The sequence below is a fragment of the Lepidochelys kempii genome, chromosome 16 (assembly GCF_965140285.1).
Source record: "Lepidochelys kempii isolate rLepKem1 chromosome 16, rLepKem1.hap1, whole genome shotgun sequence".
Lineage (NCBI taxonomy): Eukaryota > Metazoa > Chordata > Testudines > Cheloniidae > Lepidochelys > Lepidochelys kempii.
In genome coordinates this window covers 6,240,919-6,265,766 of record NC_136395.1, presented here as the reverse complement: position 1 = coordinate 6,265,766, position 24,848 = coordinate 6,240,919, and the positions used below count along the sequence as shown (strand labels likewise).

The 24,848-nt window shown below is 46.3% G+C and overlaps 2 protein-coding genes and 1 long non-coding RNA gene across 8 annotated transcripts in view; 1 reads left to right on the top strand and 2 right to left on the bottom strand.

Annotated features, from left to right (window-relative positions):
• The window catches only part of C16H9orf43 (chromosome 16 C9orf43 homolog), a 37,134-nt gene extending 19,762 nt beyond the window's left edge, over positions 1-17,372 (bottom strand). Inside the window, exons 1-4 of the mRNA XM_073314451.2 lie at positions 17,207-17,372; positions 7,955-8,184; positions 3,444-3,621; positions 1,432-1,531 (exon numbers count right to left, since the gene is read on the bottom strand). Coding sequence (XP_073170552.1) covers positions 1,432-1,531; positions 3,444-3,621; positions 7,955-8,120 — 444 coding nt within the window. The 5' untranslated portion in view covers positions 8,121-8,184; positions 17,207-17,372. The remainder of the gene's footprint in view (positions 1-1,431; positions 1,532-3,443; positions 3,622-7,954; positions 8,185-17,206) is intronic.
• A 478-nt stretch (positions 17,373-17,850) lies between these two features.
• The window catches only part of POLE3 (DNA polymerase epsilon 3, accessory subunit), an 8,878-nt gene continuing 1,880 nt past the window's right edge, over positions 17,851-24,848 (top strand). For 3 of the 5 annotated variants that reach the window (XM_073314461.2, XM_073314458.2, XM_073314457.2), the window contains exons 1-4: positions 17,870-17,969; positions 19,498-19,573; positions 23,159-23,244; positions 24,408-24,526. In XM_073314461.2, the coding sequence (XP_073170562.1) occupies positions 19,508-19,573; positions 23,159-23,244; positions 24,408-24,526 (271 nt within the window). In that variant the 5' untranslated portion in view covers positions 17,870-17,969; positions 19,498-19,507. Of the gene's footprint in view, positions 17,970-19,497; positions 19,574-23,158; positions 23,245-24,407; positions 24,527-24,848 lie in introns of all 5 variants that reach the window. The other 2 variants (XM_073314459.2, XM_073314460.2) reach the window with 2 other exon arrangements.
• LOC140899260 (uncharacterized) overlaps positions 22,618-24,848 on the bottom strand; it is a 27,143-nt gene continuing 24,912 nt past the window's right edge. For both annotated transcript variants that reach the window (XR_012155258.2, XR_012155259.2), the window contains exon 4: positions 22,618-23,333. This is a non-coding gene — a long non-coding RNA (uncharacterized LOC140899260). The remainder of the gene's footprint in view (positions 23,334-24,848) is intronic.

Genomic DNA, 24,848 nt, shown 5'->3' with positions numbered 1-24,848 from the left:
TAATGACAGTCTTTCATATTCAAAAAATTAAGGCTTTAGAAAATAAGAACATAAGAACGGCCATACTGGGTCAGACCAAAGGTCCATCTAGCCCAGTATCCTGTCTTCCAACAGTGGCCCATGCCAGGTGCCCCAGAGGGAATGAACAGAACAGGTAATCATCAAGTGATCCATCCCCTGTCGCCCATTCCCAGCTTCTGGCAAACTGTGGCTAGGGACACCATCTCTGCCCATCCTGGCTAATAGCCATTGATGGACCTAACCTCCATGAATTTATCTAGTTCTTTTTTTAACTCTTTTCTGTTATAGTCTTGGCCTTCACAACATCCTCAGGCAAAGAGTTCCACAGGTTGACTGTGCTGTATGAAAAAATACTTCTTTTTGTTTGTTTTAAACCTGCTGTCTATTAATTTCATCTGGTGACCCCTAGTCCTTGTGTTATGAGGAGTAAATAACACTTCCTTATTTACTTTCTCCACTCCAGTCATGATTTTATAGACCTCAATCATATCCCCCCTTAGTTGTCTCTATTCCAAGCTGAAAAATCCCAGTTTTATTAATCTCTCCTCATATGGCAGCCATTCCATAATCTTAATAATTTTTGTTGCTCTTTTCTGAATCTTTTCCAATATATCTTTTTTGAGATGGGGTGACCACATCTGCATGCAGTATTCAAGATGTGGGCGTACCATGGATTTATATAGAGCCAATATGATAGTGTGTGTCTTATTATCTATCCCTTTCTTAATGATTCCCAACATTCTGCCGCAGCACATTGAGTGGATGTTTTCAGAGAACTATCCACAGTGACTCCAAAATCTCTTTCTTGAGTGGTAACAGCTAATTTAGACCCCATCATTGTATATGTATAGTTGGGATTATGTTTTCCAATGTGCGTTACTTTGCATTTTTCAACATTGAATTTAATCTGCCATTTTGTTGCCCAGTCACCCAGAGATTCTTTTGTAGCTCTTCACAGTCTGCCTGGGACTTAACTATCTTTAATAGTTTTGTATCACCTGCGACTTTTGCCACTTCACTGTTTACCCCTTTTTCCTGATCATTTATAAATTTATAACTGTTAAAACACAAAATGTCAACATCTCATGTCAAAATATACAATATAAATATCCTTAAATCAAACTAAGTTCTCAAGCAGCATTTTCTTTCTTTCATGTTCTGTAAATTTCAATTATTACTGATGGAATTATTTTTTCGCTGTGTGCGGTGAAATCGACATTTACAGACATACCTAAATATCAGCCACACTGAGAGATGCTTCTTTTCTTTGTGCCATAACACAAGAGTGCCCAAATAGTGTCCAGCTGAGGGCCCCAATGGCAACTTACCAGAAGCTCAAAGGTTAGCCCTGAGTTCTATAAAAAGGATATCCTTGCAAGCACTCATCTTTCCCCCATTTAAATCACTCACATTTCCAACTCTATTCAAGTTGGTGAAGCTCATCTCTGTCTGTGGGATCGTGTGTGACCCTACCACTGAGTTCAGTCCTGGGAAATGAGTTCTTTCTGAACTGAAATATAGGCACAAACCAAAATCACAGTGAGAAAAATACAAACTAACAGCATGCAAAGGACACTATCTGCTATTAAGGTTGTAGTAGACAGAGCTCCGCGTGGATACAAAATTTGCATCGCATGCGATCTGCAAACATGGTCCGTGGATACAAGCAGATTTGCAGGGCTCAAGTGGTGGATTCTCCATCACGGACAGTTTTAAAATCAAGATTGGAGGTTTTTCTAAAAGATCTGGTCTAGGAACTCAAGATGTTCAGGAAATTCAGTTACAGTGGACAGCTCCTCCTTTACTCTCTGTCTTGGTGCAGCTGCCTTGTGTTCTCTTTTGTATATCATACAAGAAATTCCACCCATCTAGTAGAATTTCAGGGTTTTACGATCCCTCTCAACAGGTAGAGCAGTTTGCCATGATGCTCTGAGAAGCACTAAAACTTTGGATTGATATAAAAACTCTGGATGGCTAACGTGATCTAACTTTGATGCTGAAACAGCTAGATTTGGAGGCCTTGGTCACAGTTGGGCTAAGTTTAGAAGGCCTCAGTTAAGGAGGACAGTGTTTGGGAGGGCCAAGCCAGCTCATTCCAGATCAAGAAACTTGCAGATTACACTGGAAATTATCTTCCTTCCTGGGTGTTTTTTTTCCCCGCTTTCTGAAAGGAGAAAAGGAAATCCATGGAAAAATAAGGGTTAACCTTGCCCTTACCTTGACAGGGGAAGCATTCAAAAATTAGGAAATGCCAAGGTAAGCATGAAAATTCCAATTTTAAAAGGGATGTCACCAAGTTTAAATAAATCATACTTATTTCGGTAATTAAAACGAAAAGGAAATGAGCAAGATGAACACCAGAGCAGAGGGGCAAGGATGAGGCTTTATTGTATTTTTTTTTAAAAAATACCACTAACAAATCATGAACAGCAGGTAACCCACACTTACACAGAATAGCTCTGTTCCTCTCAAGTGGCTGGGTCGCTCATAGGGTTTTAGGAGTTTGCCACTGGCTTTGAACTAGCAAAGCTGGCTCTTTAGCTCACACATCAGAGACTCAGACTTTTAGATCAAGAGGTTTGACCCTGCTGCCAACAATCTTCCAAGGGGCATCATCGTACAGACACAACATGGAACTAACGAGACACATGCCCACAATCACTTAACATGAACAGAAATAGCAGAAATGGGTGTAAAGTGATACCTTACTCCACTGCTACTCATGGTGGAGTAAGGTACTACTCATCATGAGGAAAGGTGACAGAACCGGGTCTTGGGCATTGGTCCTGTGAGTAGTTACCCACATGCTTAACTTTACACAGTCAAGTAGTCCCATTGAAGTCAATGGGAACTACTCTCAGTACATAAAGCTTAGCATGTACAGATCAAGGGCTTGGATTGTATGTGTATCCCTTTTCCACACCTTTCAATTTTTTTGTTTGTTTTTTTGGTCTACGTTGTAAGCTCTTTGTGTTACAGACTGTTTTTCTGTGGATTCGTGCAGTGCCTAGCACAATGGGGACCTGGCACTGGTATGAACAATATGAATATTTAATAACAAAGTATTCTATATTCTAGAAGAGCAATCTTTTAAATACATTTATTTTTTAAGCCCTGATCGTACAAACTAATGCGCTTAATATTGAAATCAGTGGGTCCACTCACATGAGTAAAGTTCAGTATATGTGTAATTATTTACAGAATCGGGGCCATAAGTGCTAATAGTTTGCTCTGCAATGTATAAAACACAGATGGTGACATGCTCCATGTCCCATGGCAATTCTAATCTCTAAAACATTAATATTCTTCTCAGCCTCTATCAGAAAAACAAGGGTGCCACCATTCTGCTACAGACTCTTAGTCCTGGGAATACTGACAACCTTCAAAAGTCATCCAGAGATTGGAGCTCAGCAACAATTCACCTGACTTCAGAATTTCGGTCAGAGAAGTCATAGACTGAAGTATCATACAGAGAAGGAGAGAAAGAGGTCTCAAGTGCAGCGAAGGTGGAAATAGTTCTGTTACAATTGGAACATCTGATCCTTCCTCGAGGAGAGCAATTGCTGGGGAAGTTTATTATCTTCAGTGTTGGTAATTCATCTAAAAATTAAAAGCAAAGACACTGTGAACACTGAGGACCTGATGTTACAGAATTCTACAGTTAGAGGAACCATTTAGCTCAAAATACATCTTGTCCATTTTAGATATTATTACAGCCTTGTTGGTGTCCTGTTAGCCCAGTTTATTAGTAACTAATTATAATATAATTAATCCTCTGCCTTCCTTAGTGCCTTTCATCAGAGGATCTCAAAATACATTACAAACAATAGTTAATTAAGCTTCACAACCCCACCAACTCCCAGACCAGAAAGATAAGGAACATGTCAGGCTCACTTAAGCCACCACCCAAGTGCAGCAACCTCTGCAGCTATTTAACAGTGCAGAGCAATACTACACGACAGTTTGAGAGGATATGAAGAATAATACAAATCTAATTGCAGGGGGAACTTTTAGGGATATTGAATTTCATTGCCTCGTTGGAATTTGGCCGAGACGCCAAGTTTAATATCTCCTCCTTACAGAGAAAGAGTCAGAGGATCTTTAATAAGCACAAGTGGTCAAGACCTCAGTTTTACCTCTCATGTGAAAGACATTATTATAGGTTTCAGAGTAACAGCCGTGTTAGTCTGTATTTGCAAAAAGAAAAGGAGTACTTGTGGCACCTTAGAGACTAACCAATTTATTTGAGCATGAGTTTTCGTGAGCTACAGCTCACTTCATCGGATGCATACCGTGGAAACTGCAGCAGACTTTATATATACACAGAGAATATGAAACAATACCTCCTCCCACCCCACTGTCCTGCTGGTAATAGCTTATCTAAAGTGATCATCAGGTTGGGCCATTTCCAGCACAAATCCAGGTTTTCTCACCCTCCACCCCCCCACACAAATTCACTCTCCTGCTGGTGATAGCCCATCCAAAGTGACAACTCTTTACACAATGTGCATGATAATCAAGTTGGGCTATTTCCTGCACAAATCCAGGTTTTCTCACATCCCCCCATGTGAGTGGAGGTCAGTTCCAGGATGGGGCGGGCAGTGGTACAGGGACAATAAGTGAGTTATACATGTGAACCATGAGCAAGATCAGTAACTTGAGTAGATTCATAATATATTCTAAGTATAAATGTATTTCATATACATATTTAAAACTGGCAGGCAATGCAAGGAAAGGTAGAAGAGCTGGAGGGTTTTCCTTCTGAGCTGATAGCCTGAGTCTCTTGGAATGTGCCTTCATTAGGAAAAAAGTGTATTCTTAACTCACTAGCTAACATAAGGTGAAATCCTAGTGACGAGAAGGCAGTTTGTAGTTTGTACATGAGTTAGCAGGTGGAGTTAAAGACTGAGCTCCCCCTGTAAAATATGCAGATGACACAAAATATTGGCAAAATGATAAATATAAGGAGAACAGGGCAGTCATACAGAGCAATCTGAATCGCTTAGTAAGATGGGCTCATTCAAACAAAGTATATTTTAACACGGTCATACGTGTAAGAAGAATGCAGGCCATACCTACAGAACTGGATAGGAGTGATTCTGAAAAGGAAAGACTCTGAAAAGGATTTACGGGTCAGCGTGGACAAAAACCTCAACATAACCGCCTAGTGTGATGCTGTGGCAAAAAAAGGGCTAATGCGATCCTCAGATGTATAAACGGGAGTAGGAGTAGGGAGGTGATTTTACCTCTGTACACAGCACTGAAGACACCAATACTGGAATACTGTGTCCAGTTCTGGAATCCACAATTTTAAAAGGATGCTGAAAAACTGCTGTGCAGAAAACAGCCACAAAAATAATCTGAGAGCTGGAAAAAATGTCTTGCAGTGAGAAACTTACTGAGCTCAATCTGTTTAGTTTGCCAAGAAGAAGATTGAGAGGTGACTTGATTACAGTGTACAAGTGCCTTCATAGACAGAAAATACCACGTACTAAAGCAGCGGTCCCCAAACTTTTCATGGTCGTGCTCACCCTTATCTGTATTCACCCCGGAGGTCCCCCTAACGTTCCTCCACAGACCCCCTAGGGGGACATGCCCCACAGTTTGGGGACCTCTGTACTAAAGACAGGTTTCAGAGTAGCAGCCGTGTTAGTCTGTATCCGCAAAAAGAACAGGAGGATTTGTGGCACCTTAGAGAATAACAAATTTATTAGAGCATAAGCTTTCGTGGGCTATAGCCCACTTCATTGGATGCATAGAATGGAACATATAGTAAGAAGATAGATAGATAGATAGATACACACACACACACACAGATAAGTTGGAAGGTGACATACAAACTGTGAGCGGCTAATTAGTTAAGATGAGCTATTATCAGCAGGAGAAAAAAAACTTTTGTAGTGATAATCAAGATGGCCCATTTAGACAGTTGACAAGAAGGTGTCCAACGAGAAACTGCTGAGCTTGAATTAATATGCAAACTAGATACCATTAACTTGCGTTTGAATGGAGACTGGGAGTGACTGGGTTATTACACATATTGAATCTATTCCCTTAAGTATCCTCACACCTTCTTGTCAACTGTCTAAATGGGCCATCTTGATTATCACTACAGAAGTTTTTTTCTCCTGCTGATAACAGCTCATCTTAACTAATTAGCCTCTCACAGTTTTACTATATGTTCCATTCTATGCATCCGATGAAGTGGGCTGTAGCCCACGCAAGCTTATGCTCTAATAAATTTGTTAGTCTCTAAGGTGCCACAAGTACTCCTGTTCTTTCTGTACTAAAGGATTCTTTAATCTAGCAGACAAAGGCATAACAAGAACCAATGGCTGTAAATTTAAAGCAGACAAATTCGAATCAGAAATCAGGTGCACACATTTAACATTGAGGGTGATCAGAACAAAATACCAAGAGAAGTCATGGATTCTCTATCTCTGTATCTTGAGGTCTTCAAATCAAGACTTAAATGCCCTTCTGGAAAATATGCTTTAGTCAAACACAAATTATTGGGTTCAACATAAGGGTGACAGTGAAATTTTCTGGCAAGTGTTATGAAGGAGGACACAGTAGATGATACAATGGTCCTTTCTAGCTTTAAAAAAACCAAACTATGAATGGTTCGGTCACAGAGACCCCCTTGAGACTGTCATGTGATGTGTTGAGACTACCTCTGAGCCCATTTTCCCTGCCAGCTTGGGACTTCATAATCCTGTCTTGTTGAGCCAGATACGCTAACCTGCTTCAACACAGACCCAAGGTCTGAACCACATCCACAAATCTGCAGACTTTAACCAAAAATTGTTCAGCAGGTCACCTATCTCCAGCACCCAGACACCCAGTTCCTAATGGGATCCAAACCCCAAGTACATCTGTTTTACTCTGTATAAAGCTTATACAGGGTAAACTCATAAATTGTTCACACTCTATAACACTGATAGAGAAATATGCACAGCTGTTTGCTCCCCCAGGTATTAATCACTTACTCTGGGTTAATTAATAAACAAAAGTGATTTTATTAAGTATAAAAAGTAGGATTTAAGTGGTTTCAATTAATAATAGACAGAACAAAGTAAGTTACCAAGCAAAATAAAACAAAACACACAAGTCTAAGCCTAATACATTAAGAAACTGATTACAGATGAAATCTCACCCTCAGAGATGTTCCAATAAGCTTCTTTCACAGACTGGACTTCTTCCTAGTCTGGGCCCAATCCTTTCCCTGGTACAATCCTTGTTAGTTCCAGCTCAGGCGGTAACTAGGGGATTTCTTCATGACTGGCCCCCTTTGTTCTGTTCCACCCCCTTTTATAGCTTTGGCACAAGGCGGGAATCCTTTGTTTCCCTCTGGATTCCCACCCCTCCTTCTAAATGGAAAAGCACCGGATTTAAGATGGATTCCAGTTCAGGTAACATGATCACATATCTGGTGAGCCCCTCTCCATTCCTTCAGGACTGGCCTGCACACATGCAGTGGAGACTTTCAGGTAAACAGAGCCATCTACAGTCAATTGTCCTAGACAATGGGAGCCATCAAGATTCTAAACCATCATTAATGGCTCACACTTTGCATAATTACAATAGGACCTCATAGTTATACTTCATATTTCTAGTTTTAGATACAAGAATGATACATACATACAAATAGGATGAGCACACTCAGTAGATCACAAGCTTTGTAATGGTACCTTACAAGAGACCTTTTGCATAAAGCATATTCCAGTTACATCATAGCCACACTTATAAACATATTTTTATTAAACATATGCAGTGCAATGTCACAGAATAGTCTTTAACTTGACCTGCTAACTTGTGTGAAAACTACAAACTGCCTTGAATGTGCTAGGATTGTCCCTGAAGTTGGCTAACTTAAGTTCAGAATAGATCTTTTTCCTCCTAGAAAAGACAGCGTCTATGTCACTGGTTATACCTTTGCTTTCCAAAGAAGAAGCCCTGCAGAGTGAGTCAAAGTTTCTTAAACGGACCCGAGGATGTCCCTGTTCAATCCTCCTTATAGTGTCCCAGCACTGTGGATGTTGGCAAACAGCCATGTCACAGACGGTTTCATCCCACTGGCTGTCATCTGCAGTCACCATCTTTGCAACCACCCAGGCATTAGTGAATAGCAGTAAAATGGCAATAACTGTATGTCTGAATACTCTGAAAAAACAGAAGAATTGAGCACAGTGAGAAATGTTAAGAACAAGAATAATCTACATTTCCATAAAAAAAAAAGCACAAGAAGTGGTCATAATTTCCCACTTATATCCTGGGTTGTCTTCATATGCACTCACTCTATGGACTTTTTGGGATAGTTTGGCAACTGTGACCTTGGGAGACCCTCTGGCAGTGGGCTCACCAGACTATAACTCAAATTAGGTCTGACATACTCATTACTCCCAACACACTGTTGTCATAATATATATCTAAAAGGTATTGTGTAAGGTATCACATGTACACTGGTAACATGCGGGTCCTGAACATCACTGCATGATGTCTGAATGGTTTGCATACAAAGCGTTATATAGCTGTGCTAGAAATAAGTTATTAAAATATGCTTCGGAGGTAGTGCATAAACTCAGCCTGCCCTAGACAAAGGAACATGCATTTACCTGTATGAGCAGCTTGATTACAGGCAGAGGACAATGAAAGTATATTTACATATACAAAAAGAAAAGGAGTACTTGTGGCACCTTAGAGACTAACCAATTTATTTGAGCATGAGCTTTCGTGAGCTACAGCTCATGCTCAAATAAATTGGTTAGTCTCTAAGGTGCCACAAGTACTCCTTTTCTTTTTGCGAATACAGACTAACACGGCTGTTACTCTGAAACTTTACATATACAGTAAACAGAGTCAACAAGCTAACAAACAGAGGAGGAGACAATTTAACGATCACACCAGGAGAGAGAATCAGCACCCCAGGAAGCTGCTCTTGAGATAAAGACAATAAACTTTGGGAACTATAAGGGTATGGTTAGATGTTGATAGATGTTTTGCTGCGTGTGTGTGTACCCTATGTGTGCTGCTCCAGCCCTGAGCAGACAGCTGGCATAGCAGACCTTGAGTGAACCACGCAATGACCACAAGATCCGTTAAGGGACAAAGGTACCCAGCTAGGTTTATTGTCAACAAAGCATGGTACTAGTATCCCACAGACTCTACTGGACCACTAATACATGTATGCCTGTAGCAATGGACCAGCTCAGCAAACAGTGGGACTTTCTGTTCCTCTCTAAGGCTAGACAAAGATACTCCCTCTGAAATACATTTTTATACCCCGATATGAACAAGTTAGTACTGCCCCTTTAACATAATTAGTCACTGCCCCCGGACATTGCTAATTATTACCCATCATCTTGTACATGTTGGTTTGATCAAAACATCTCTATTACACATTGTTATTCTGACCTAATTTTTTAGGAGGGGGTCACTGTGTTCCTGTTATCCTTGGGAAACATTTTTGTACCATCCTTGATATTGGGATGTTTTGGTACCACTTGATATTGGGATGTGTTTGCGTGAGCACTCTGTGACTAGCACTTCTTCAGAATGTGTATTTTTGCAATATCAGCCCTGTTTCTGCCAAATTCTGTGAGCAGGATTGCCTCATACCAGGCTTCTGATACAAGTACTTATATCTCAGGCTCTCTTCCTACTACAAAGGGGAGCAAAAAGGCATTTTAGTTATCCATCACTGAGGGGACATGGGGAACTTCACCTTCTGAGCCTCTGAAAAGTGGATGCTCCTATCTGAATGGCTGGAGTTGCTACTAGTTTGATGTAAGTGAGAAACCTACTTGGGCAAAAATTGTAACATGCTAAAATTAAATTGTAGTCATTAGCAAGCTTATTTTGTTTTGTTTGTAACCATACCTGTCTCTTTTCCTCTTCCTTTGTATCACTTCAATCTCTGGTCTTTGTTAAACTTATTCTTAGTTTTACTATAAACCATCACAGTGTTATTATATTGAAATATAGAGGGAGTCCTCAGCTAGCCTTACAGACTGGTGTGGGCACCGTCTCTTTGGAGGCAGCATATTTAATAGTTTCTATGAGTGTCCTGTGAAAGGGACTGAACACTACAGAGAGACATCTCAGGGGAACTCAGGATCACTGACGGTGTTCTCTCTAATTTTTCCCACCCATGTGCGGAATGAATTTTGTTATGTACACCAATATGGTGGTGATGTGTGACACATCACCTCCATATTGGTGCATATAACAAAATTCAAGTGGCAGGGTGGGCCAAGGGATTTGGAGTGTGTGGGGAGTCTCAGCGCTGGGGCAGAGGGTTGGATGGTGGGGGGGAGGGTTAAGGGCTCTAGCTGGGGGTGCAGGCTCTGGGGTGGGGCCAGGGATGAAGGGCTCAGGCAGAGGGTTGTGCTACGCCAGGTGAGGGCTCTGGCTGGGGATATGGGCTTTGGGGTAGGTCCGGGGATGAGGGGCTCAGGGCTGGGGCAGAGGGTTAGGTTGCAGGGGGTGAGGGCTCCGGCTAGGGTTCTGAATTCTGGGGTGGGGCTGGGGTTGAGGAGTTTAGGGTGCAGTGGGGCACCCTGGGGTTACAATGCGGAGAGAGGACTCCCCCCAACAGCTCTCTCTCCCAGCAGCAGCACCAGTGCTGGGGGGGAGAGGAACCTCTTCTCCGGCTGTGGAAGGTCCAGGCCAGGCTGGGTCGGGGCAGGGGGGCCTCTTCCCCGGCCACGGCAGGTTCAAGGTTGGGCTGGGTCGGGGCTGAGGGAGGGGGCACCTGTCTCCCAGCCGCAGCAAGTTCGGGGCTGGGCTGGGTTGGGGCCGGGGTGCCTGTCCCCCAGCCACAGCAGGGTCAGGGCTGGATCAGGGAAGTGTTACCTAGAAGCTCTGTGTTCTTGGGGAACTAGGGCGCAGTACCCAGCCAGTCTGACTCATGAAAGACCTTCCCCCCGCCCCCAGCCTCTGCTTGAACCAAAACTGATTAGAAAAAGACTTATAAAAAGCAATGAAAAGGCAGTGGGAGACACACCTAAACCCCTGGGATAAAGAGTGACAGGATTAAGGAAACTCCCCTAGCCTCATTTGCATGGAAAATGGGACAAGGAGGAATCGCCATTAGCATAAAGAACAGAGATCATAGAATATCAGGGTTGGAAGGGACCTCAGGAGGTCATCTAGTCCAACCCCCTGCTCAAAGCAGGACCAATCCCCAACTAAATCATCCCAGCAAGGGCTTTGTCAAGCCTCACCTTAAAAATATCTAAGGAAGGAGATTCCACCACCTCCCTAGGTAATGCATTCCAGTGTTTCACCACCCTCCTAGTGAAAAAGTTTTTCCTAATATCCAACCTAAACCTCCCCAACTGCAACTTGAGACCATTACTCCTTGTTCTGTCATCAGCTACCACTGAGAACAGTTTAGATCCATCCTCTTTGGAACCCCCTTTCAGGTAGTTGAAAGCAGCTATCAAATCCCCCCTCATTCTTCTCTTCCGCAGACTAAACAATCCCAGTTCCCTCAGCCTCTCCTCAGAAGTCATGTGTTCCAGTCCCTAATCATTTCTGTTGCCCTCCGCCGGACTCTTTCCAATTTTTCCACATCCTTCTTGTAGTGACACAGTACTCCAGATGAGGCCTCACCAATGTCAAATAGAGGGGAACGATCACGTCCCTTGATCTGCTGGCAATGCCCCTACGTATACATCCCAAAATGCCATTGGCCTTCTTGGCAACAAGGGCACACTGTTGACTCATATCCAGCTTCTCATCCACTGTAACCCCTAGGTCCTTTTCTGCAGAACTGCTGCCGAGCCATTCGGTCCCTAGTCTGTAGCAGTGCATGGAATTCTTCCGTCCTAAGTGCAGGACTCTGCACTTGTCCTTGTTGAACCTCATCAGATTTCTTTTGGCCCAATCCTCTAATTTGTCTACGTCCCTCTGTATCTCATCCCTTACCCTCCAGCATATCTACCTCTCCTCCCAGTTTAGTGTCATCTGCAAACTTGCTGAGGGTGCAATCCACACCATCCTCCAGATCATTTATGAAAATATTGAACAAAACCGGCCCAAGGACCGACCCTTGGGCCACTCCACTTGATACCGGCTGCCAACTAGACATGGAGCCATTGATCACTACCCGTTGAGCCCGATAATCTAGCCAACTTTCTATCCACCTTATAGTCCATTCATCCAGCCCAGACTTCTTTAACTTGCTGGCAAGAATACTGTGGGAGACCGTGTCAAAAGCTTTGCTAAAGTCAAGGAACAACACGTCCACTGCTTTCCCCTCATCCACAGAGCCAGTTATCTCGTCATAGAAGGCAATTATATTAGTCAGGCATGACTTGCCCTTGGTGAATCCATGCTGACTGTTTCTGATCACTTTCCTCTCCTCTAAGTGCTTCAGAATTGATTCCTTCAGGACCTGCTCCATGATTTTTCAAGGGACTGAGGTGAGGCTGACTGGCCTGTAGTTCCCAGGATCCTCCCTCTTCCCTTTTTAAAAGTTTGGCACTACATTAGCCTTTTTCCAGTCGTCTGGGACTTCCCCCGATCGCCATGAGTTTTCAAAGATAATGGCCAATAGCTCTGCAATCACATCCGCCAACTCCTTTAGCACTCTCGGATGCAGCACATCTGGCCCCATGGACTTGTGCACGTCCAGCTTTTCTAAATAGTCCCAAACCACTTCTTTCTCCATAGAGGGCTGGTCACCTCCTCCCCATGCTCTGCTACCCAGTGCAGTAGTCTGGGAGCTGACCTTGTTCGTGAAGACAGAGGCAAAAAAAGCATTGAGTACATTAGCTTTTTCACGTCCTCTGTCACTAGGTTGCCTCCCTCATTCAGTAAGGGGCCCACACTTTCCTTGACTTTCTTCTTGCTAATATACCTGAAGAAACCCTTCTTGTTACTCTTAACATCTCTTGCTAGCTGCAACTCCAGGTGTGACTTGGCCTTCCTGATTTCACTCCTGCATGCCCGAGCAATATTTTTATACTCTTCCCTGGTCATTTGTCCATTCTTTTTTGTGTTTAAGATTCCAAGGCAAGAACCACACCGAACTCTGGGACCAGAAAAGCAGGGAAGCACTGCATGGTGCGGGATCTCTGCTCCAGATGTTAATGAACCTATGCCTGCACATACCCAGCTCAGTAGTTATCAGACGAATTCTAGTAAGAAATCCTTTATTAGTATCCAAAATAGCGACGCTCCCTAATTGCACTGTGTTCCTTGGAGGGAGCTCACCGACCATAGCCAGGAATGATCAGCTCCCATTGTCTAGCCTGAACAAAACAACTTTGGGATACTCCCTTGAGCCATCAATTTACACAAACAAATCTAGTGTTCTCCCTTGAACCACTGTTTTTTCTCTACAAAAACCCCGACTCATACTCAAGTAAGTGCTCTGATGCCTGGATCCAAAATCTGCATCAGGTCCATTGGGACTTCAACTTCTCCTGACTGATCATGCTGGGGGCTCTGCCTGTCCCTCAGCTACCACCACCACCTGGGACCCCTGATCAATTCCGGCTTCACGGGGGTGGTGAGAACCCAGCTCTCTCTCTCTAGATATAGCCTTCTGACCCTAATTTGCGTGATCAGTTATAGTTTTCTAAACCTGACTTTTATAATCAAGTTTAAGTTAGATTTATTATAATAACTGTTTTGTTTGTTTGGCTCCCCTATGTTTATTACCTGGCAATAAATAACTTTCATGATTAAGCTGGTTGCTTCTCTCTCTCTCTTCCCCCTCACGGATGTTTTTTGGTTTCCTCATTTGCTCTGCAGCAATGCTCCTTGTACCTAAGCTAAAAATCCCTGCAGTGCCAAAAAATCCTGTGGGGTTTGCTCATCCTGTGGGTTACGACCAGAACAATTGTAATGTGAAAGTGGGGGTAGAGACGTGCTGAACCAGGGACATATGAGGGTGGCAGCTTGAAAGTGCTGCTCGACCCAGACTGCTCAGGCATACTGTGTTCTGGCGCCGTGCTCATAGCATAGGAGGGTGGCAGCTTAGAGGTGCTGTTGGACCCAGCCTGGGGAGTCCAGGGACATATAAGGGCTCAGGTTGGGAGTGCTGATTAACCCGGACCTCTCAGATGCACGGGCGGGGGGGTGTGTGGGTGTGTGCGTGCGCCTGATTCTGGGGCTGGAAGAACCCAGCCCTGGGGAACTTAGATCCTGCAAGATAGCTCCTTTGGGAGGGAACTTGCAGCAGGGAGAAGTAGAGAACACAATATGAGAACACAAGTGACAGAAGCAGTACATTGATAGACATACAGAAACCTTCCCCCGCCCCAAAGAGGAACCCTAATAAATGAGCATACCCCAAAGTAACGGGCAAAGCTAGTAACAGGAGGGGAGCCTGTCCCCTGGCAGCAGCATGTTCAGGACTGGGTTGGGTCAGGGCCGGGGGAGGGGCGTCGTGGCAGGTCTGGGGCTTGGGGAGAGGCCTGTCTCCCCACTGCAGCCCTGAGCACCTGCGCAGCACTTAATATGCAGCTGCGCAACTTAGATCAACTGATTGTTACCTGCAAGGCACGATTACAACGAACAGAATCTTGAGGAGTTTGCTGGTGAAGCAGACAGACTGGTGTGCCAGGAAGCTGACACACAGTCTAATTGTCCAGCAAAGCTCACTCTTGCTAAGGCTGAGGGGCAACACAGTGGCTTACAGTTCTGGATGTCCTGGGCAAAACATCACAGTGACCTGCCACTTCACCCGAGTAACTACATGTTGTGCTCCTTCTGGTTATGAAGGTAACTTTACAAATGGGAACAGAGTGTAAGACAGTGGTTCTCAAACTTTTGTACTAGTGACCCTTTTCACACAGCAAGCTTCTGAGTGCAACCTCCCTTATAAATATATAAAAAAAAATGTTTTTAATTTAACACTATTATAAATGCTGGAGATGAAGTGGGATTTGGGGGTAGAGGCTGACAGCTCATGAGCCCCCATGTAATAACCTCATGCCCCCCAGTTTGAGAACCACTGGTGTACCCAATATGGAGACCACTGCTTTAGGCCTGGTCTACCATGGGGTTTTTCCACCAGTGTATCCACACTGCTGTAGCTGCACATGTGCAAAACCCTAGTTTAAGTGTAACACACTAGCATAAGAAGTGACTTCAATTAGTCAATACAGGGTAAGCCACTTTTTACACTGGTGCCGTGAATCTGCACCTATATAGGTGTAGCTACACCAGTGCAAGATACACCCAGTATGGACAAGCCAACAGCCTGAAACAGCAGCTCAGGGATGCACCTCATGAGGGCACAGATTCACACTTTTAAAATTTATTAACTGGCTCTAGGGCATTTCAAATGCTGTTAGCTTACACTTTTATTTAAAAACAAAACAAACAAAAACCAATCATCTTTTTTCACCTTCCAGACAGGACCTCGGTTAACTATTTCACTGCTGATCAAAGCATGTAAGAAAGAACAGACACAATTATGGTATGAAGATCTCCACAATCTGTTGTGAGAGATGTCTAGTAATGGTGTCATGAGTTGGTGGAGTTTGGGTTGTGGTTACAGTCTGAGACAGTACCACTACTGTTTCTATTCCCAGTCTGACCCCCTGCACCAGAGAGCAATATATAGCAGCTTCCTGCTTTTTATTCAGATGAGCAGAGAATGATCACACAGAATGCAGCCTTTCCCTCTGAGAAAATAAATCAATCAAAATGACTTCTGCTTAATCCTCTTGACCACGTAGGATGGAATTAGAATCAACACCTTGGAATCAGTCAAAAACCACCAACTCAGCTCAAAATTCAAAAAAAAGGAATGTAAAATTTGCTACAACATTTTCAGTCTTCTCAACAGCAAATGTCCCCACAGTATTGTGCTAACAATATTCATAAAAGTGCTGCAAATGTCACTAATATTGAAAACAGCCAGATTTCTATGGAGAAAAGCTCTAGTGACAGTTTACCCACCTCTAAATGTCTCCTTTGACAAAAAGGACTAAAGGAACAAAATACTTCCTCCAGCCCACGCTCTCAATCCGAGTTTACTTGCTTTGTTTAGGGTGATTGAAATGGGTGTAAACTAGTGGGATGAAATTAAATGAAGGAAAATTTAGACTAGATATCAACAGTAATTACTTGTTAGTAGCTTCTATTTGGCCACAGCACATTCTCACACAGGATACGGTGGAGGCTCTGTCATTTGAATAATTAAAAAAATGAGTGTGGACAAAGCATTCAGGGCATGGACTACATGTATCCTAACAAGTTTTTTCCATCTGCAGTTCTGTTCATTAAGCATCCTTTAAAAGACCCTCACAAGGGCGGGAACTGAAGTTTTTCTGCTGTAGCAGGACCTGCACTAACGACCAGAAGACAATCTCAATGTTTACGCAGCCACTTCAAACTAGGGTTTTCAGTACAATTTAGTTTAGTCTTTAATTAAAAGTCATCCATAAGTTTGCTGTGTCTTGCTGAGGAGACTGAAACGTATGGGGGTTGGGGTCTTTGGAGAGGTGCTGATGTTCTGTTCATTTTTTGCTGATTAGTGAGGTCTAGCCACATGCAAAGTACGAAAATTCAGCCCTCACTGTGGCCTGCTTCTCGCAGGTCAGTAGACAAAATAATGGGAGAGGTCCTTAGTTCTGTTCACGAATAAAGAGCTTCCAGTGCAGCAGCATCACACCACCCAGCTCTTAAACTGCCATGTGATGGGGATTCCAGAGATGATTATGCAAAAAAGCACATGGGATGGGGTGTAATGGCACTGGATCATCTCGCTGAGTAAAAACAGATGGGGGCAAACTTTTTGGCTTCAGGGTCACATCAGGTTTCCAAAATTGTATGGAGGGCTGGTTAGGGGAGGCTGTGTGTCCCCAAACAGCCAGGCATGGCCCGGCCCCCACCTCCTATCTGACCCCCCCGCTTCTCGCCCCCGACGGCTCCCCAGGGATTCCTGCCCCATCCAAACCCCCTGTCCCCTGACGCCCCCCCCCGAGATTCCTACCCCATCCACCACCCCCTGCTCCCTGTCCCCAACCACCCCTGGACTCCTCCCTGTCGCCCCATTCAACCCCCCTCTCATTCCTGATGACCCATCGGGACCCCTGCCCCATCCAACCCCCCTGTTCCCCACCCTCTGCCCACCCCGACCCCTATGCACACCCTTGCCCCCTGACCACCTCCCCCAACCCCCCTGCCTTCAATCCAACCCCCCTGCTCCCCGCCCCCTTACCGCGCCGCCCAGAACACCGGGTCAGGCCACGGCTCTTCAAGTGCGCTGACCGGCCGCCCAGAGCGTTGCCCGTCGGCTCGCTGAGGCTGCGGGGGGTCGGGAGGCCCGGGACTAACCTCCCGGGCCGGGAGCTCAGGGGCCGGGCAGGAGGGTCCCGCGCGCCGTAGTTTGCCCACCTGTGTATCAGAGCCATATTCTCCACCAGCCTCCACCCTCCCACCGCCAACTCCTGGGCACGTAGAGGGGAGGGGCAGCAACGCGGACGCACGGCTGGGAAACTGAGGAACCAGAAAACATGACAGCACTGAAGAACTCTCCCCCCCCCCCCTGCTCCCACCCTGCCCCTCTGTGCGGCCACCTCCCGCTCCTCCTCCCCCCGCCCAATCACTCCCCCCCACGGCCCAGCCATCTTCCGCTCCCCCTCCCGCCGGACCCGACCCCGACCCCGACCCCTGCCCCTCCTTGCCCCGCTCCTTCCCCAGCTCCCCCGACCCTGCCCGCTGCGCTGCGCTGCGCTGCGACCGGGGCCGCCTCTCACCTGCCCGCCGCCGCCGCCCACGCCGGGCCCCACTACTCCACGTTACCAGGCAACAGCGCACGCTCGGAAAGGGGAGGAGAAGGAAGCGACCGCAGCGCACGCCGGGAAGGGGGAAGGCTGTCGCCCGCGCACTGCATGCTGGGAGGGGTGAGAGGTCAAGGGCTGGGCGCGCGGTTCGGTTGGTGGGGCCTTGGGTCTGCACGCGGCCGGCGGCCGCCCTGCCCCGTGAGTGTGGGGCGCGAGGGAGCGGGCACCGGCGGGACCCCCTCGCCCCCCCCCCCCGGGCCGCCGCCAGTCCGCTCCCGGAGCGAGCGACCCTGCCGCCGTTCGGCCTCCCCTCCCTTCCCCCACCCGCCGCCCCGTCCCGGCGGGGGCTGGGCTGGGACTCCCCCGGATCCCCCCGCCGCCCCGTCCCGGCGGGGGCTGGGCTGGGCTGGGACTCCCCCGGATCCCCCCGCCGCCCCGTCCCGGCGGGGGCTGGGCTGGGCTGGGCTGGGACTCCCCCGGATCCCCCCGCCGCCCCGTCCCGGCGGGGGCTGGGCTGGGCTGGGCTGGGACTCCCCCGGATCCCCCCGCCGCCCCGTCCCGGCGGGGGCTGGGCTGGGCTGGGCTGGGACTCCCCCGGATCCCCCCGCCGCCCCGTCCCGGCGGGGGCTGGGCTGGGCTGGGGCTCCCCCGGATCCCCCCGCCGCCCCGTCCCGGCGGGGGCTGGGCTGGGCTGGGACTCCCCCGGATCCCCCCGCCGCCCCGTCCCGGCGGGGGCTGGGCTGGGCTGGGCTGGGACTCCCCCGGATCCCCCCGCCGCCCCGTCCCGGCGGGGGCTGGGCTGGGCTGGGACTCCCCCGGATCCCCCCGCCGCCCCGTCCCGGCGGGGGCTGGGCTGGGCTGGGACTCCCCCGGATCCCCCCGCCGCCCCGTCCCGGCGGGGGCTGGGCTGGGCTGGGGCTCCCCCGGATCCCCCCGCCGCCCCGTCCCGGCGGGGGCTGGGCTGGGCTGGGACTCCCCCGGATCCCCCCCGCCGCCCCGTCCCGGCGGGGGCTGGGCTGGGCTGGGACTCCCCCGGATCCCCCCCGCCGCCCTAGGCTGGCGGCGGGTGAGCCTCGCGCTGCCCCCCGTGCCCAACGGCAGCTGGCTGGCCTGAGGGGGCCGCTCCCCTAGGTCCGGAGGGGCTCCGGCAGCAGATTTCCCTGTAACGCCCGCCCTAAAGCGCGGCTCCGCGGTGAGCGGGGCTGTTCGCGGGCGCTGGCGCGCTGAGGTTCCAGGTCTGCTCCGCTGACAAGTCGGCAGGCGGCCTGGCTAACTGCCGGCCCCGCGACGCCCCTCCGGGGTCTGAGAACCAAGCCGGGCTCCTTCCTGCCTTTTCGTCGTCACCAGCCGTACAGATCCTGCAGCTCTGCGCTCTGGCAGCTGAGTAGCCCCACTGTTGTGGCGGGTTTTACTCAGGTGTGAGTGATTGAAATTGGTTTAATATCTCTGTTGACAATGCACAGGACAAAGAAATCCAGGCAGTCAATGTTCTCTTTGTTCTGTAGCGATAACAGGAATAAAGAGTGGTACAGACATTTTCTCATTGATAGGCAGACGCCAGACTAAACACAGGGGCAGAGCTGCTGAGTGAGATGGTGCCGTTTTTATATGGTCACTTTACATAGCAGAACTACCTATAACTACTGTAATAGTGAGACAAGTGTTTTATAAGCAGAGCTGCTCAGCAGAAAAAATATCTGATGAATAGTCCTCATTTCCGTTCTAGGTATTCAGAGATGGCGGAAAGACCAGAGGACTTGAACTTGCCCAATGCTGTCATCACTCGAATAATTAAAGAAGCAGTGAGTATTAGCAGAGATATAAAAAAGTGCAAGACGATTGAAGTGAAGACTGAAAACCTCAAAGGAGTAAAATGTGCCTGTTGTACAGAAAATGGGCCGTACGCTGTGTAATTTTTTAATCTCCTTTTGTGTTGTAGACGATAAAACAGTTTAACAGGAAAGTTGTCAACTTGAAATCTAATCATTTAGTAAAAAAAGCCCTGACAATTTTTGTGGTTTTACAGTCACCTTTTCTTTTTAGCATTATTTCTGCCCCTTGTTGGTTTGAGAGAGACCTACTCAAACAGGGAAATCTGACTATTCATGGTAAAATGAAATTCTTTATGCCTAGTACTGTCAAATGCTCATGGTAGATTTGGGAAAAATAGAGAAATAATTTTCTGTAATCTTTCTTTTATGTATTATTTTTTAGAGTTGTAGGTAAAACATTTTCAGGTGGAAATATGATTGATTTTTTTAAGTTGTAGTTTAATAAGGGGCTCAAAGCAGCAAATTCTGGGTTGTTTCCAACTATTTCAAGTGCAAAATCTTGCATTTTGTTTTCCGCTTTATTTGGTGTGTGAGATATGTCACTTGTTGGGTTGCAGTGGTTCTACTTTTTTAAATAATCTGCCATAAAATCTTTTTGTATTTAAATTAAAGTTATGTGTTCTATTTAATGCCAAGCAAACTTTATCTGAGCTGTCAAAAGAAAAGGTTGACTTTCTATTGAAATGGAAGAGACACTGTTTTCTGACAGAGAAATTGTACTGGACAAAAGGATTTTTCCATACTTATCCCCCACGCTGCAGAAAGTGCTTTCCTCCCCCCTTTCTTTTTTCCCCCTTTCCCCAGTATCTAATATTTCATCCATTGCCCCATTTACCATGAATCTGAAATAATTCACGCTGCTGGAAAACATTTGGATTCTGCATAGCCACATATTGAGGTAATGGGAAACCATAGAAAACCCTAAGATAGATAGTTGTAAATTTCTTACAATATTGTCAGTGCTCTGTAAATTATATATCCCTGAACCAGCTCCCAAAATAAGAGCAGAGTACAGAAGGAAAGTAGCTACTAGATGAAGTCCAGTTCCTTGCCAGCAAATGAGATACAATATGTCTCAGTCATTAAATTGATGCTAGGCGTGATCTTAGCCAAAAGACCAAGAAGGATTAATGGATGGATGCTGCACGTTATGAGAATATCCTTCTAGGTTAAGAATTTGGCAACAATTAAATCAGGGCTGGGCACACTTTTTGGCCTGAGGGCCACATCGGGTTTCCAAAATTGTATGGAGGGCTGGTTAGGGGAAGCTGTCTCCCCCAAAACAGCCAAGCGTGGCCCGACCCCCACAGCCTATCCGACCCCTCTGCTTCTCGCCCCCTGATAGCTACCCCGGGACTCCTGCCCCATCCAATCCCCTGTCCCCTGAAGGTCCCCCCAGGACTCCTACCCCATCCGCCACCCTCTGCTCCCTAACCACCCCCAGACCCACCTCCCCTGACTGTCCCCATCCAACCCCCCCTCTCATTCCTGACTTGCCCCCCGGGACCCCAGCCCCATCCAACCCCTCTGTTCCCCGCCCTCTGACCGCCCCGACCCCTATCCATACTCCCGACCCCTGACCACCTCCCCCAACTCCCCTGCCCTCTATCCAATGCCCCCTGCCCCCTTAGCTCGCTGCCTGGAGCACCGGCGGCTGGGGGCACCACAGTCGCACCGCCCAGAGCCCTGGGTCAGGCCACAACTCTGCAACTGCGCTGCCCGGTCGCCCAGAGTGTTATGCCAGCGACTTGGCATGCTGAGGCTGCCGGGGAGGGTGAACAGCAGGGGAGGGGCCGGGGACTAGCCTCCTGGGCCAGGAGCTCGGGGCTGAGCAGGAGGGTCCCGCAGGCTGGATGTGGCCCGCAGCCCGTAGTTTGCCGACCTCTGGATTAAATGGACTAAGATTGAGGCAGAGGCCAAGTCCACTGCTACTACAAAAGTTACTTTCCTTCTGTCTATGTTCTTGACCTGGCTAAGCCCATTCACAGTTAACCAGCTTCTTGTTGTACTTAGATGTTAGATGTATCTGGAATTTTTATTATTATTATTATTTATTATTTATTTGTAGTGCCTAGGAGCCCAAGTCATGGGCCAGGATCCCATTGTGCTAGTTGCTGTACAAACACAGAATAAAAAGAAGGTCCTTGTCCCAAAGAGTTCACAACCTGAGACAAGAAGTAACAGGTGGATATAGGCAGATGGAGGAGTACAAGGAAACAATAGGATAATATTGGGCATCGTGACAGGTTCACTCATTGTTAGGGTTTTTGTAGGCATCCTGGCAAAGAAGAGTTTTGAGGAGGGGTTGTAGGAGGATAATGAAGTGGCTTTGCAGATATTTAGCAGGGAGCTCCTCCCAGGCATGAGGGGCAGTAGGGAGAAGTGTATATTGGAGGCTGGTATCATGGGCCGACCAGAGGTGAGAGTTAGCATCTCAGCAGTGAATAAGAAATGATGGGTAGGGTTGGGATTGTTAACGGCCTTTAAAGTGAAGATAAGTATCTTATGATTGAAACACTAGGGAAGGGGGAGCCAGTCGAAGGATGCAAAGAGTTGGGTGATATAGTCAGAGCAATGGGTTAGGACAATTATCTATGCAGCAGCATTCTTCTAGCCTTATGTCATGGATCTGTGCTGTGCTCCAGCTTTTAAACAGGCTCTTGAGGGAACCCCTTTAATGTGTCAGACTCCAAGGTGTCTCGCTTGTCCTTCAGGGTAAGTCATGCAGCCTCACCACCTCCTAGTCTGTGTCTAGACTCAGGTGTCTGCTCCAGCACCCTTGCTTCACACCGTGAGCTCTGCCCAGCAAGTCCAGCTGACACAGACTCCTGGTTAGAGACTTGTACAGTCTTCAGGAACTAATGCATCTCACCCAGTATTTGCATTAACACACAGGCAGCATTTTCAAAACCGAGTAAAAGGTTAAAGCATAGTCCATTCTGATCAAACCAGAGTAATTCACCAGCCAAAGTGCAATGAACTGCATTTCAAGTTCTGTCTCCCTCTAACTCCGTAGTGATACCCAAGAGAGAGCGGCCAGCCTCTTTCAGAACCAGAAGTCCACCCTTATTCTCTGCTGGTCATGTGTCAGTCCTTTGTTCTAGATCTGGGGTCTCTGCTCAGCTTCCCTGCTGAGAGGTGCAGGGGAAACCTCTTTCTCTTTGTTGCTGTTTCCTAGGTGTCATTGTTTTGGTCATTGGGGCTTTTCCATCGTCTCTTTGGGATTCTGCATTGTTACAGAATCGCCTTCAGCAGGGTCCAGACAGTTCCTTATGACCCTATTCACTGTAGCCCAAAGAAGGTGACTCCCACATCTGATCTTCTGCACTGCCCCAACTTAATACTTTTCCCTCCACTGGGTAACAGGGCAAAGTGAAGAGAGAAACTGAGGCACACATTAGGATTAATTAAAATACTATAGAAAATTCATTTTCTCACATTTATTGTTCACTGCAAACACTCTGAATGGCTTGACTGAACTGGACAGGACTTGTTAGCCTCCAGATCCATATGACTTGAATTTCATCTGATAAAATGACATTTCTTTTTCCCCAGCTTCCTGATGGAGTAAACATTTCCAAGGAAGCTCGTAGTGCAATATCTCGAGCTGCAAGTGTGTTTGTGTTGTATGCAACATCATGGTAAGCATCACTGGTGACCTGATCCAATGGACCATTTGATCTGTAGCTAGCCTTTTTGTTGGTTCTCTTGGAGAGAATTTTTGCAGTAGCTGTAATGAAAGGCATGTTTATCATTCATGTACATGAGGCATTATAAAGCTTCATCTGGTTTTAGTTTGTAATGTGACCTTTGTGTAAGATAATCTTATGTTCAAAATTAGTTTCTTGATTAAGTAGCATGCTGCCATGCGAACTTTCTAAGAGGGGCAAGTGATAAATCAACAGGGCAAATGCTTTGCTTCTCTTTCAGTAGCCAGTATTTGCTGCCTCATAATGCCCTCAGTTACTTGCCCAATATATACATCCTGGGGGCCTACAGAGGTGATGGTGGATTACTTCCTGTCGCCTTAAGTGATCACCTCGTGTCCTGAACTGTCACATTTGATTTACCTTTATCACTACACTTTATCATTTTTCAGAAAACACTGATCACAAAATTATAGAGCCTTTTTAGAGCAAACATTAATTTACATAAGGGCTCCTTGTTCTTGGGTTATGTGAACCCATTGTAGCTTTATGACTTTCCTTCTGAGTGTTAACCTAAGTAGTGTAGGAACTAACTAGGCATGTTTCATAGTGTATGTTAAATTACTCATTCAGGTTTAAAGGGTTTAGCTTCCTCCTGCATCTAAATTCTCTGTTTAAATCTATAACAGTTGAAATTCAAACATCTTTAAAACGTAATAATAAAATTAAAAGGTATACCATTAAATTGAATATTAGTCAACTTTTTAAAAATGAATTAAACTAAACTTGTAGTAACTACATATTTGTTACAGTGTCCTTGAATCGCCCTGCCACTTAATAGTTTTACAACCACATTTAAATATGTATTTTCTTTCTTGTTACATGTGTGGAAAAACCCACATAAATGGAAAACTCCCTGACTATACAGGGAAACAATGAAACTGACTATATACACATAAATGCACAATGTAAACAAAGGTGTTTTTTTCTTTAATCTGTTATAATTAGATTCTTGGTCAGTCATCCTAGGTATTGCTTATAATAGTGATTAAACATTTCTGAGAGCTGTGATTGTTTTTTAAGTTGGCTCTGTCCTTTTAAACAGCCAGTAGTTGGGGTTGATTTACTCTTTGATATTCATTCTTCTCCCTCTTTAGTGCAAATAACTTTGCAGTGAAGGGGAAGAGGAAAACACTGAATGCTGGAGATGTCCTCTCAGCCATGGAGGAAATGGAATTCCAGAGATTCATAGCCCCTTTAAAGGAATCATTGGAAGGTAACATGTTCTCTAACTGTAGATTAAATTAGTCCTAATGACACTGAGTCCCATTTACCCAGAAGTTGGGCATCCAACTCTTATGTTCCCTGAATCATCTATTTATTTATTTTAAAGCCAGACATTCCCATTGCAGTTTTTATGGGGACATATGAACATGTAGTTTAATAGAACTGATATGATGTAATTTCACAAAGGTGACTCATTTAATCTGTCTCCCCCATCACCTCTGTGTAGAGGAAGTCACGTGTTCTGCGTAATGAATATGAGCTCCTGTATCCTTCTCGCCATCTTTCTGTTGAACAACACTTAACATAACTTC